The sequence below is a fragment of the Lynx rufus genome, unplaced genomic scaffold (genome assembly GCF_022079265.1).
Source record: "Lynx rufus isolate CCGP_SWC_20201006 ecotype Redwood Valley unplaced genomic scaffold, mLynRuf1.p SCAF_2, whole genome shotgun sequence".
Taxonomy (NCBI): Eukaryota; Metazoa; Chordata; class Mammalia; order Carnivora; family Felidae; genus Lynx; species Lynx rufus.
In genome coordinates, this window is record NW_025814834.1 from 191884182 (window position 1) to 191898310 (window position 14129).

Consider the following 14129-nt stretch of genomic DNA (forward strand, 5'->3'; position numbering starts at 1 on the left):
GAGCATCAAAAGAAAGAACAGCAGGGCTTGGTTGCAAGTTGGACCTAGGGAAAAGGAAGAGGGGAAAGTAAAGGTAATTAACATTGCACTTCCACTCTGGGATGGAGGAGGAAAGGAAGGAAGGGCCGATGGAGAGAGAAGGTGGCCACAGGTTGAGGGTGTCTGGTTGTAGATGAGGGGAGTCAGAGTTGCTGTTGGGCTACCCCGAGGGGTGGATATTTCCTGGATGTCAGATACAGTGGGCTGGAGCACAGTAAGATGGACCCACTGAGGCCAAGAGGGAGATCAGAGCTAAAGTTTTCCCAGAAGGCAGGCAGGAGTGGGGAAGGTCTGTACTGGACAAGAGTAGTCATAAATTGGAGAGAGTAGTCCAGGCAGGTGGCATGGATTCAGCCTGGGTGTTCATCTGGACCCTTCCACTGACCTGATGTGTAACTCTGAGCCAGTTGTCTCCTTTCTCTGGGTTCCAGTTTTCACTAAAATAAGGGGATATCTTTTTTTTTCAGGTTTATTTATTTATTTTGAGAGAGAGATACAGAGAGAGAGAGAGAGAGAGAGCTAGTACAAGCAGAGGAGGGGCAGAGAGAAGGAGAGACAGAATCCCAAGCAGGCTTTGCACCCTCAGCACAGAGCCCGAAGCGGGGCTTGAACTCACAAACTGTGAGATCATGACCTGAGCCGAGATCAAGAGTCTGATGCTTAACTGACTGCACCACCCAGGCGCCCCCAAATAAGGCGATATCTTAAAGGGACTGCCAGCTTTGACTGGTAATCCAAGAACAACAAAGGAAATGAAGAGAAATGAAGGAAGAGGCATAATCCTGGGACCAAATTGGGGCTGGGAACAGGTGTGACCCCAAGAGATAGAGAATTGTGGGAAGGGAGCACAAGGCAGGAAGGAGTCAAGGGACGGAAGGCCAGAACCACACAGACATCATGACGCACACACGCAGACATGTGTGCTCTGACAGATTTGCGGTCTCATTCACTGACATGCTCCCGCCCACACCCAGCCCCTCACACAGACGCTCAGGCACATCCCCCAGAAGAACGCGGGAAAGGCTCCACCTCCCCTATTGGACACCTCTCCCTCTGGGTTCTCTAGCTCGCTTGGCTACACCCTGAGCCTGCAGTGTGCTTTGGACTTGGGGAGGGGTCAGCAGGGGATGTTGCCTCCTTCTTCTGCCCATAGGTGTTCCAGAGGCATCCTTGTGCCCAGTGCAGCTGTTTTGGACCCCACGTTCGGGGTTCCTGAGGATGGCATGCCTCCCCCTCCCTGGCTTCTCCTGGGAGCATAGAGGATTCCTCATCCTCTGGGGGTGGTGGGCGGGGGAGGATGTCGCTCCCCCACTCCTGCTTGATCTTCCTCATGGCACACTGGAGGCATGTGCGGCCCAGAGATATCTTGTAACTAACTTGAAGCCACATAGCAAGGGAGGGGACATGGAACAGACCAATCTCAGATCTGGTTGTTCAGGGCACCCCTAGCAGTAAGGATTAGAAGCCACACTGGCATGCAGTGGGCTATGGAAGAGGAATTTCTTCTGCTAACCTGACAACTTCCTCTTCCAGAGTATCTTCATGACAGGCTACCCTGGGGTCGGAGTCTGGTGCCTTCCCAAAGAGACTCCAGGCAGGTCAAACTCACCTCCAGGGCCAGGTCCTGGAAACAGTTCCTGGAGGGATATTCCTCCCATGGAGGTCAGCCAAGAATGTCTACCTGGCCTTCAGGGCCTGGCAAGGCCTCACTCCTGATACATCCTGGGGAGGGCCTGTACCTCCCTCTGCAGAAACTCCTCTGTCACAGGCTACATGAGGGGCTCCTGTTCCAGTGGGGGAATGACTCTTCATCCTCCCCAAACCCGCTTCTCAGCAACACCACCTCCACTCATTCAGCCCCAAATCTGAGCCTCTGCCTCAACTTCTGTGTTGCTCTCATCCCCACATTCAGTCACCCGAGTCCTGCCAGCGCCTCCTCCTAACATGGCTCGGTCCATCCATGTCACTCCACGGCCTCTGCTCAGTGTCACCATCTCTCACCTGAACCACGCAGCAGGCCCCTCTCTTCTCTGTACCTTCCCCCACCCAGGTCATCTTGCACGCTGTAGCCAAAGGAAAAATTCTAAAACACATTCCTACTTTCTCATCCCAGCGCCTAGTTCAGGACCTGCCATTTGTAAGCATTCTGTGTTGATGGACTGAATGCTATCTTCTCAGCCCTTGCTTTAAAATCCCTGTGGGTAAAGGCCAAACTCCTTGGCATGGATTGAAGGCCCTTGACAATCAGCCAGCTACCTCTTTGGCCCAATTATGAGCTATTGAGGGTTGGCCCGTATCTACTTTATCCCCATCACTGGCATGGGACCTAGCACAGCCAGCCTCAATAAATGCTCAGGGAATGAGTGACTAATGAAAAACAGGATTAGTCAGGGTCATCAATGCTATCAGCTAGGACTTTTATTTGTACAGAGGAGGGGAGGGACAAGCTTCCTGCTGGGGTGGCCCAGAAAGCCTTGAGGAAGAACTTGGGAGATGGTGCCGGGGGCGGGACATATGAGGAACCTTCCTCAGGTCCTTGAGCAGAAAAAAGCCTGCAGAGGCGGGTAGGGGCCAAGCGTGGAAAGCTCTAAATAGCAAGGAGAAGGGATTAAGACTCTAGGGGTGTGGGGGGCTATGCCAGGTGTAAACGGGAGAGGGGAGGATGCAGGCTGTGGCATCAGCGCCAGTCAGCCAGAAGGCCAGGAGCCGAGACCTGGGGGTGGTGATCCTGGGTGCCAGGAGGGAAAACCTGCTGCCAGGAGGGGGGAGGGGCCGCTATGGGAGAGAAATGAATGATGAGGGGAAGGGGGTGGGGGAGGCAGGGCGTCCTGTGGGAAAGTGTGTGAAGGATAGAGCCTAGCTGTAGGAAGTGGGGGAGGCTGTGGAGGGTGGAGGTGAGAGCAGGAGACCCATCCTGCTGTGGAAGGAGGAATCCTGGCTGTGAGAATGTGGGACTTGTTATGGGAGGGGTTGTTGTGGAGAAAGAGAACCTGTCCTATGGGGACCTGGGGACCGCTGGTGAGGCGGCCTTGCCCTGAACCAAACTGAGGGAGCCCCTGTCCTCTAGGCCCTGCCATGGGGAAGACCAACAGCAAACTGGCCCCAGAGGTGCTGGAGGACCTGGTTCAGAACACCGAATTCAGCGAGCAGGAGCTGAAGCAGTGGTACAAAGGCTTCCTGAAGGACTGCCCCAGCGGCATCCTCAACCTGGAGGAATTCCAGCAGCTCTACATCAAGGTGGGCGGGGCCAGGCCATCCCAGGAGGTGGGCTGATGGCCAGGGACGGGGCCAATCAACCCCAGGGGGCGGGCCGGATGGCCGGGGGCAGGGCTAGGCAACCCTAGGAGGCGGGCTGACAGCCAGGGGCGGGGCTAGGCAACCCCAGGGGGCGGGCCGGATGGCCGGGGCGGGGCTAGGCAACCCCAGGGGGCGGGCCGGACAGCCGCGGGCGGGCAGAGACATCTAGACTGCGGCTTCACCACTACCCGCGTCCGCGCCTCAGTTCTTTCCCTACGGCGACGCCTCCAAGTTTGCGCAGCACGCATTCCGCACCTTTGACAAGAATGGCGACGGCACCATCGATTTCCGGGAGTTCATCTGTGCCCTTTCCGTCACCTCCCGCGGCAGCTTTGAGCAGAAACTCAACTGGGCCTTTGAGATGTACGACCTGGACGGCGACGGGCGCATCACGCGCCTGGAGATGCTGGAGATCATCGAGGTGCGCTGGGGCAGATCCGGGAGGCCGGGGTGTGCTGGGGTGACGCGCTCCTGGCTTCGGGGCATGTCCTCTCCAGCCATCTCCAGTCACCTTACTGTCGGGCCTCAGGAACATCCCCGCTGCACCCCACCTGCCCCCGCATCCCGCCTCCCAGGACCCAGTGGCTAACTAGCATTGGTTTGGCGTGCAGTGTAAGGACTGGCCTTATGCTAAGTGCTTTACCCAATAACCCTATGGAGTAGGTACTGGCAGAAACCCCATTTTACAGATGTGGAAACATAGCAAATAGTGGTTCATGATTCAAATCTAGGAAATCTGACTTCAGAGCCTATGTTTGTAACTCATTATTTTTTCAACAAGTATGTATTGAGTGCTACCATGTGCCAGGCACTGTTCAAAGGTACTGCTTTTTGCGGGGGGAGGACATTCCTTCTACAGTGAGAATATTTTGAAACAACAAGAAAAAAACCCTGTGCATGTGAAGCAATAAATGTTAGGACATAAGAAAAACAAAGTAAGGGGAGCTAACGCGATGGAGGAGGTGTGTATAGGGTGAAATGTGAGAAGCAACCTGAATAAGGTGAGGGAGTTAATCATGTAGATTAATCTGGGGGTGGGGGAGAGTATTCTGTGCAGAGGGAACAGTAAATGCAAAGACTCTGAGGTGAGACTGTGTTTGCAGCGTTCAAGGAGTAGCCAGGAGAGCAGGGTGGTACAAGAGAAGTGAGAGAGGGGAGAGTGGAAGTGGTCAGGTAGGCAGCCAGGATCCCGGTCTCACAGTCTGGGGTAGAGACTTAACTTTATTCTGAGCAAGAGGGAAACCATTTAGAGCCCTCTGTTCTCCGTGTGGAGAATAGACGAAGGGCATGGGAAGGCAGCAGAAGCAGGGAGACCAGTTAGGAGGTTTCCACTGCAGGCCAGTCAGGAGCAGTGCAAGTGGTTGGATATGGGACCTAATGCAAAATCTGGGCTGACGAGTTTTGCTGAAGGATTGGACTTGAGGGAGAGTCAAGAAAGTCAAGGTTTTTGGTCTGAACAACTAAAAGAATGAATTTGCTCTTTTTTTTTTTTTCCAACGTTTATTTATTTTTGGGACAGAGAGAGACAGAGCATGAACGGGGGAGGGGCAGAGAGAGAGGAAGACACAGAATCGGAAACAGGCTCCAGGCTCTGAGCCATCAGCCCAGAGCCCGACGCGGGGCTCGAACTCACAGACCGCGAGATCATGACCTGGCTGAAGTCGGACGCTTAACCGACTGCGCCACCCAGGCGCCCCTGAATTTGCTCTTTAATGAGAAAGGGAATGCTGGGGGGAGGGCAAGTTGGAGGAGAAGACTTGGGTTTTAGACATCTTTGGTTATGAGATAACCATGAAATATTCAGTCTTAGTGACCATACATCACCTTCCAGTATCCTTGCCATCTCCCAGTGTTCTCTCTGCCCACCCCTATTCATTCACCACCCCGCCCCCCCCACCGCCATTGTCTCTGTTCACTGTGGGTGTTCACAGTTCCCCTCTTTCCCCTCCACCCCTGCCAGGCTATCTACAAGATGGTGGGCACTGTGATCATGATGCGTATGAATCAGGATGGGCTCACGCCCCAGCAGCGTGTGGACAAGATCTTCAAGAAGATGGACCAGGATAAGGACGACCAGATTACACTGGAGGAGTTCAAGGAGGCGGCCAAGAGTGACCCATCCATTGTGCTACTGCTTCAGTGCGACATGCAGAAGTAGAGGGTGGTGAGGGGCAGGGCCCCTGGCCAGGAGGGGCGTGGCCACCTCCCAACCCGATGACCTCTCAGGGGGAGGGGTACTCTAGCCTCACTCTCTGGCTCACCCACCCCTCTGCCCAAGCCCTTGCTCCCCTCAGTCAAGATCCTTGAGGGACCACCTCACCCTGGAAAACAGACAGATCCTCAGGTATTCTGTGGTCTAGCCCCACCCCCCAGTCATGGCCCTGAACATGGGCATAGAGAGTTGGCTTTTGCCCCAAGAGACAGGGTTGAGGACGGGGGGGCTGTGGGTCTGCTTTGAAAGTCTATTCTTCCTGGGATTATGCTTTACAGGATGTGGCCCCACAGATCCCAATTAAAGGGCCAAAGTGGACCTGTCCTTTGCTGAGGATGTAAATTCCTTAAAGGTGGTCTCTGCCCTGCCCCCTTGACTCTACCTGGCCCCTCCAGCCCCAGCCTTTGGAGCGTTCATTCAATCCTTTCTTCACCTAACGTTTATTGAGCACCTGTTCAATGCCAGGCACCTCTAGGTGCTAAGGTTATGGTATTTTACAGAACACATTCCATGCCCTCTGGAAGCTCATAAAGGAGGGTGAGGCAGTGGTCAGAGTCTCAGATGGAAACGTCACACACAGCTGAGCAGAGGGCATGGAAAGGCTAGTTAGTTCGAAAGGAACTATGAAATCTTTCAGCTCAGCTCCACCCAGAGCTGCAGAGAGATGAAACGAAAAGTGTTTGGAAGTCTAGGAACCATGTGAATGGAAGTTTTAAGAAACACTGATATTTATGTAATACTTATTTTTTTAGAACCCTTTGAAAGAGCTAAAGTCATTTTATTAGTTTAGGATATTAAAACATACTTTATATTACTTGGTTTCTTGTAAAATGATTAAATGAATATAGAAAATGCTAATTTTGCAGGGGGGGGGAAGGGAGAGCTGAGAAAAAAGAGGGAAAATACCAGCAAACTTACCAAATAACACTTTTTCTTATCAGATCAAGTCCTGAAGTGTCACTGTCAGCAGCTTCTGCTGCTTCCTTTTTAATGACCATTTTCAATTCAGTGCGCAACTCTCTATTATGCGCTTGCTCTGGTTGGATGCCGACTTCAGAAACAGAAAAGACAGGTTTGCTGAGAGTGAGACGAGTGTATCTTCCACATGTTGGTAGTTCCTTTCCGGATTGGTCTAGTTTCAAAGAGGGGCTTTTTCTTTCACTGCCACAGAAACAGGAGGACCTAGAAGAAGAGGACCACCTGGCCACTGTTCAGGTTGCCAGACTACACTTATGGACCAAAATGCCTAAAAAGTGCTGGGGATGTGCTCCATTTGAAAGGCTTTTTCTAACCCCAGATCCTCAGTCTGCCAGGTAATTCCTCATCTTCCAGGTGCACTGGCTTTGCTTTCCAATGTCTGCTTTCTGATTTTGGATCCGTGAGCTATACAGCTGCATGCTTTGACTGCCAGAAAATTAATCTTGCTCCTTCAAGCCTTTCACTTTATTTTCTCCTGTACTTGTGATCAGAAATTAGCTTTGATATGCAGTGACAGATTTCCTCTTAAGCTGTTGGTGACAACAATCTCGTATACAGGTGCTGTCAGCCCAGGGTAGGAGCAGGGAGTGATTGTCGAGTCAGGAGTACGGGATTGTATCTCCAGGAAAGAGATGCGGCCTGCCTCTTCTTCTGAGTGCTCACCCGTCCTCCCTTCTTTGCAGGTTGCTTGAGGATGCTGACCTTTGGTCCCAAACTCTATTGGACCTTCCTTCTTGCTGCCCTTGGAGGTAGCAAGGCCACTTAGCTGCCACACTCTTTCTGTCTTCTGCCTATGACCAGCCATGTGGTAAGGCTGGGAATTCACATCCTCAGGCAGTAACCAGCAAGTTTTTATCCAATAATGCCTCAAGGAATGTTCCATTGCTCCGAGGAGCTGGTCATTAGGTGTATCTTGTGCTACCACTCAGCACTGAAGATGCATAGATATTCAACAGCCTGGCTTAGCTGAGACTTCCAGTGGAAGGCTTTTTACAAACTGGGGTTCCCATCCCCCAAATATTGAATCTAACCTAACTCACGATCACAAAACTTCGTGACTTTCAAAGGCTTGCCATCTACTCCATTTCTTTCTATTCTCCAGCCTAGGAAATAGAGATTTTCATTCTCTTTCTCCAGGCTTGGGAAGTGAGACACAGAAAGGGGGGGAATCCCTTGTGCAAGAGCACACGGTCAGGGAGTGTCACAGTGCTAAGGCTCGAACCCAAGGCTCTAAGAGGGTTTCTTCCCTCAGAGTCTCTCCCTCCTCCTCTGTCTGGATCTGAGTCATATGAAGTTGCCTGTAGGGCAGGCTAAGTTAGTTTTGGTCTTGTACATGCTTCCTGCTAAGAAGTTTCTGAGGTGGTGGTCTTCCAAAAATAAGTAGGAGCTTGGTTGAACTCCTGACATTTTTCAGTATCTTGTTGTCTGCTTCTAGGCAGCTCTGTTAACAGGTCAATGCTGTCCTGGGAAGCCCCTGACTCAGATCCCTGGAAGCACCCTGCACTTTCTTTGCACTGTCTTTACTATCCTATTCCTCCCTACGAGAACTGTTTTTGTCTTTCTCCAGTTGGTGGGTAAGTCCTGCCCGTGAGAGCATGTTTGGTCACTCCAAGCTTCTCAACGTATCCTGTGGGTGATATTTGCCAGTCTGGCCAAACATTGTCAGACAGCCCAGTGATGTGAACACATAAAACCAGGCTGGGAACTGGGAACACCATCTTGCTGATAGGAGGAGCCCAGGCAGGCCACGTCTTGCTCCCACATGCTCCCGGATGTCCTACAGGCTGCATGCTCAGGAGTTCCTGTGGTAGAGCACTGACCCTGCCCTGAGAAGAGAGGCAGGCCTCCAATCCCTGTGCCAGTATGAGGGACTTGCCATAAAGCTCAAGGTTAGTGGAGATTGAAGTATGACTTGTAGAGACACAAAAATATATAGACAATGAAAACAATACATAGAGTATATTCAAACTCTCCTTTTGAAGTTTTGTCTCTTTTTGCAGCAAGTCTGATTTACAAGGTTTCAGAATCTACCTTCTAACTGCATTCTGTCCTCGTTCATCCTTTGGGGCTGATTGATGAGCCCCTTATTTCTTATCTCTAAAAATCATCAGCAAAGTCTACTTCACATGGCCACTCCAGTCCTTTGAGCTATAATCAGGATTATATAACTTACCTTCAAATCAAAAGTTAAGAAAAAGGAAGCCCATAAGCTAAGGCACTGAATCTTTTCCTGACAATTTCTAGAGGTAGAATTTCATCATGCTGCAGAGAGAGAGAGAGAGAGAGAGAGAAGGAGGGGAGGGAAGAGAAAGGAAAGAGAAAGAATGAGAGAATAATGTGGTGTTTCTACACAGGGTAGTAAGCTGACACTGTAAATGTTTTTACACAAAAATTTACAAAATCAACACATTTTCCTGAAGATCCACCCTGGGTGAGGTTTTGTTCTGACTTTAGAGATCACTGTGGAAGCAAGAATATATTTCTTAAGTATTTTATTTATCATTTTCGGGAAAAAAAAGTCAAATTCTGCAACTGAAAAGTCTCAGAAAAACATGGAATTTTCTTTCTGAAATTTTCAAGGTTTTCTTTTACCTTTGCCAGAAGGTGGGGCAGGACCAGGCCTCCCAAGGTGTATGGCCCTTCCTGCTTTGTGGAGGCTGTGGGCATGTGGAGACCTGGGGAAATAGGGGAGCTGGGTGGCAGAGGGGGCATCCCAACTCATTCTCTAGTGTGGCTCCCTGTCCTCTCCACATGTGCTGCTCCCGACTGTGCCCGCAGTGACTGTCCTCACTATCCAACCCTGTGCTGTATGGTGTGTTTTTTCACTGACAGTGAATAAAAGGTGTGACCATGCTGAGGTCTCTTATTCTTCCCTAAGCTAAGAGAGGGTTGGGGTTAGGGACAGGGGAGAAGAGGCCCCGGGGAGGGGGGTGGGGAGCTCATCGTTGGGGGTACCTCAATGACTCCCTTGGGGCTGAGGTCCTTATTCTAGCAACGACTCTGGTTATGTGGAACAGAGACCCACCGGAGTTAGTTCAAAGAAAGGAGGAGCAGATTACAAGGGACCCTGAAGATGAAAAATCAAGAATGGCTGGGCCTCAAAAGAACTGAAACTGGCCACAAGGTCTCTCCCTTCTCCTCTCTGGGCCTCACAGGCTCTTTTCCTCTTGGCAATATTTGTATCTGTGTTCTTTTCCTCGGTTTCTCTTCAGATTTCCTTGGTTTCCCTGCAAAAGTGGCTGCAGCCCCAACACTGTATCAAGACTCACCAATAGCTGACAATACTCTGCATCTCTTAGTTCCAGTTTTCAAGCAAAAGGGTCTGATTGGCTCAGCTTGGCTTACAGAGGGAGGCCTTGGTCCATTCATCAATAGCCAGACCAGGTACTGATATGTGGGCCTGTGAGCAGAGCAGTTTCCCCAGAAGGGAGCTAATGGCAGCCAACAATGGACTTTGTTTCTCCCTCTGTCCAATGGAAAGCAGCACAGAGCCCAAATGAGTGGATAGTGGGGAGTGAAGAGAAAAGCCAAGAGCCAAGATTATAATTAGGCCATATGGTGCCCTTTTGAGCAAATTAGGAAAAGCCACCCCTTCTGAGTGTAAACAGCCTCCTAAGTATACAGCTGGGCCAGTGGATGGCACCTTTGGCCTAATGAGAAAAGTATACCCCTTCTTCTGAACAAATACAGCCTTGTCATGCCATGGTACACAGCTTGGCAAGTGGAACAAATCCTGGATTTCAGTCTCACCTGCCCTGCTGGTCAAGGATGTTGTGTAGCGTGTAACCTGCTCCACCATCCACAGGAGCTCAGCCCAGGCCCTGAGACCTCCCTGGGATGCAGTTAGTGTTGACGTGTTTTTCTTAGAATTTTCCCTCTCGTCCTCCTTCCCCTGCCCTGTAATGGCCAGAGAGGCACTGTTTGTTGTTGCAGTAGTTGGGGGCAGTGGCAGCTGGAGGTGCCTGCTTTGTCCTGAAACGCTCAATTGCATTAACAAGGATTTTCTCAAGGACGCTTGGAGGGGGCCAGCTTCCTTGGCAGGAAGCAATTAGGACAGAGGAAGGAGGTTGACCTGGCCTCAGGGCAGCCATGAACCCAGAAGGTGACTCAGGAGCCTGAGAACTTGGGGCTGCTATTCCCAGCTGAAGCCTCACTGGGGGGATGGGGAGTTTTATTCCCTGCCTACCTTGGGGTGCACAAGTCCTGGGTTCCCATCTCTTAAGAACTTCCCCCTCTGGCCTTCATCACCTCTGACCCAGGCTGATCTACCTCCTGCTTTCAGGCTTACCCTCTGTGCCATCCAGCTGTCCCTAAGAAACCAGAATGTTTTCCCTAAAGTGCAAGTCTGGACCATGTCAATTCTTCAAAATCTCCCCTCTTTCCTCAGTGTGATAAGCTCCTTAAAAGTCCCTCAAGGCCCGGCATGATCTTCCTGCCACCTGCTGACCTCTGAAGCCTGTTTTTCCCCCACCCCCCTCCTTCCCCCTGCATTTGAGTCATCCCGTATTGTCCTCCATTTTCCTTAAGGCCTCTCTCATGTTTCTGTGGTTGTACACAAGCCATTGCCTCTGCCTGGGCCACCCATTCCCTGTCTCAATGATGTCTCTCTCAGTGAAGCCCTCCCAAGCCTCAAACAGTTGACCCCTCATGTGGACACAGTCCATCATAGTTACCAAACAGCTTTCTGTTTGATTCCGGGTCAGCTGAGCCAAGCACATGTTTAAGTTTCCTTTTGTTTTGTTTTTTTTTCAAGGCAAGGAAATGAAAGTTCAGGGAATGGTAAGGCTGCAACGTGAACTCAGGTCTTCTAACGTCAAGGTTACTGTTTATTGTGCTTTCTGTGTGTGGGGGGGTCGGGGGGTCAGGAGAAGGGTGAAGGGGGGCTTCATGGAGTAGGTGGCTTCTTGCCCCAGGTCTCGCTAAAGAGCAGCCAACAGGACCAGGCATGCTGGGTTAAGGCTGCTCAGGAGAGCAGTTCAAGTGCAGGGATCCTGGATTTACGTGCAAAGGGGTGTGTTCCCAGTTTATTCATCTGCAGAAGAGCTGGACCCTGAGGGGAAGTGCTGGCCAAAGTGCAGGAATGCAGAGAGCCAGGGAATCCCTGCATGAAGCCAGTGGTCAGGGTGTGACAAAGAAGACAGAGACGATGGCCAGAAGCCAAAAAGGGTGGAAAGAAGAATCTAGGATTGAGTTCCAACCCTTCCAAAGAGGGGTCTAGGGAAAGTTCTTAAAGGAACTGAAGCCGGAGTCAGACAGAATCCTTAGAGGCCTACTCATGTCAGTATGAGTAAGAGGACTGGATTAGTTGAGGCTTTTGGTTTGGGGGGAACAAAAGCCAATTCAAACAAGCCCAGGTGTAAAGGGAGGCTTGTTGGCTCCTGTAACTGGGAATTCCAGCACTGATGGATCCAGAGGCTCCATGTTGCAGCCTCTCTCCCTCTCTGCTTCCGCTTTCTGTCTCTGTGACCTCACTGTCCACTCCAGATGGGCTCCTCTCATGTGCTTTAACCTGCCACGGGGAAAGATGGGTTCCTAGCTCACATTGTCCCAAATTAATAATCCCAGAGAAGAAAAAGCCAAATTCCCAGCAACCCTATATAAGAATGCAGGAGAGTGGCGCAGCTGTGGTCGCATGCCCATTCTTTGTTCAATCACTGTGTCCAGGGAAATAGGGTTTTCCAATTGGTCAGGTCTAGCTCACATGCTTACTCCTGTGACCGAGGAGGCAGGGAGGTAGGGCCCATTAGTACAATTGACCCTTGAACAATGCGGGGCTTAAAGGCACTGACCACCCTCTACCAACAAGCATTCGACAATACACGTATAAATTTTGACTCCTCCAAAACTTAACTACTAATAGCCTACTGTTGGCTGGAAACCTCAATAACATAAACAGCCAAATAACACATATTTCGTATGTTATATGCGTTACACACGGTATTCTTACAGTAGAGTGAGCTAGAGAAACATGGCTTTAAAAAATCATAAAGAAAACACATTTACAGTACTCTCTCTATATTTATTGAAAAAAATCTGCATTTAAGTGAACTCATGTACTTCGTACCCATGTCTTACAAGTGTCAACTGTAGAAGAAGGTGGGAAAGGTTGCTAGACAAAATCAATAGCCGCCAACTTTTGAGGGGCATTTGTTGACGGGGTGTGGAGCATCTCATGGAGACTGAGAGATGGACAGTATCGTCTGGCCTCATTTGGGGCTTGGGAAACTGTCTGGACCAGTGGCAGCTCCCTATCAGGGTAGCATGGTTTCTCTTTCATGGGGTCCCTGCTGCCCTCTGCACATCTTTCCCCATCTTTATCTGCTGATCGGCTCATTCTGCTTAGAGTTTCTAACCCCATTTAGCTTTACGTGGCACACAGCTGCAGCTTGCTAAGGCTCATCTAGGTCTCTGTGTCAAGCCACACTGCCAAAGGGCAGTCAGACTGGAGTTTGGGGCCATCCATGGAAACAATCTATCAAGTCTGGAGAAGGGCAAGTCTAAAGTACTTACCCCAATCCTAAAAGCTTTGATTATTTCCCCCTTCCTCCCACACAAGGTTTGGTTGGTTCCCCCCAGGACCTGGGAATATCCTTTTATTTTGTGCCCCCTTCCAGCCAGACACCCTCCAGGCTAAGCCAGTATGTTCTCCTCCTGCTCCCACACACCTGTGCTGACTTCTAGGCTCACACAGAGATGCCCCTTGTCTGCTTCCTGACCTGTGCCTTGGGATAGGTGGCACAAGTGGCTGCACACTAGGCTCTGCACCAAGGGAAGACAGTGCCCTGGAACTCCAGGGTGGTGGTCCAATCGTCTTTGGTTCCCAAACTCCTTTTCTACTCTTCCCCTTTCAGTCACTCCATAGCCTGTGACTAACCACCCCAAGCTCTGCAGGTGGAACCTGTGAACCCGCGCCCTCTGCTGGCCCGCAAGGGGCCAGCAAGGACCTGGGTTCAGAGTCCCCGGGTGTCTCCCGTGCCTGAGTCCCCCGCCAGGCTGAGGGGACCTGGTCTTACCAGGGACTTGAAAGACCCTTTCGCCTTGGTTGAGAATAGCTGCCCAGCTGGGCCCTCTATTGTGTGCCCGGCTAGGAGCAGAGTCCTGCTCCTGGACGGAGCTGTCCATCCACCACCACCCCCTCTCCCTCCTCAGAATAGACTAGGGTCTGGGAGAAGGGGACGCCAATCGGATCCCCAGGGCCCTGGCACCAGAGGGGAAAGAGGCGGGTTAGCTTTTGGCAGGGTGGACGGGGGGGGGGGGGGGGTTGGAATCTAGCTTTTCATTTTCTTCTTTGGGGATCACCATCCTGGGAAAAAAGTTGCGAGGCCTCTCCTTTCTGGGTGCCCTTGAGCACCAGTGAAGAACACGATCCCCGAAATCCGGAATCCGCAGCAGCCCGCAAGCCCAGCTTTAGGGCCCCTCCCCCTGGGAGTCCCAGAGGCCAAACCCTCCCTAGTGCCCCCTCCCCGCCGCCATTCATTCCTGGACTCCGCTGCCACCCAGTACACATCCCGCAAAGAGCAACGCGAGGGCAGCGAGGAGGGCGAATTTAGCCACCCTCCCTCCGGCCCCCCGCCTCCCCGCGGGCTAGCGCGCGCACACTCCC

At 51.4% G+C, this 14129-nt stretch overlaps 1 protein-coding gene across 2 annotated transcripts; it reads left to right on the plus strand.

The window, feature by feature from the left end:
• Positions 1 to 3111: 3111 nt before the first annotated feature.
• On the plus strand, positions 3112 to 6309 carry HPCAL4 (hippocalcin like 4). Of its 2 annotated transcripts, XM_047085322.1 has the most exons (3): positions 3112 to 3276; positions 3542 to 3757; positions 5297 to 6309. In XM_047085322.1, exons 1-3 carry the CDS (start codon positions 3115 to 3117, stop codon positions 5492 to 5494), a joined length of 576 nt encoding a protein of 191 aa, XP_046941278.1. In that variant the 5' UTR covers positions 3112 to 3114; the 3' UTR covers positions 5495 to 6309. The 2 variants fall into 2 exon arrangements, with proteins under 2 accessions (XP_046941278.1, XP_046941279.1); XM_047085323.1 differs by lacking the exon at positions 3542 to 3757.
• The last annotated feature ends 7820 nt before the right edge of the window (positions 6310 to 14129 follow it).

Bases quoted from the DNA above. Each gene is read 5' to 3' on its own strand.
- HPCAL4 (XM_047085322.1), top strand. From the start codon at position 3,115: ATGGGGAAGACCAACAGCAAACTGGCCCCAGAGGTGCTGGAGGACCTG. The intron at 3,277-3,541 runs GTGGGCGGGGCC...TCCGCGCCTCAG, and splicing joins TCCAGCAGCTCTACATCAAG to TTCTTTCCCTACGGCGACGC. The intron at 3,758-5,296 runs GTGCGCTGGGGC...CACCCCTGCCAG, and splicing joins AGATGCTGGAGATCATCGAG to GCTATCTACAAGATGGTGGG.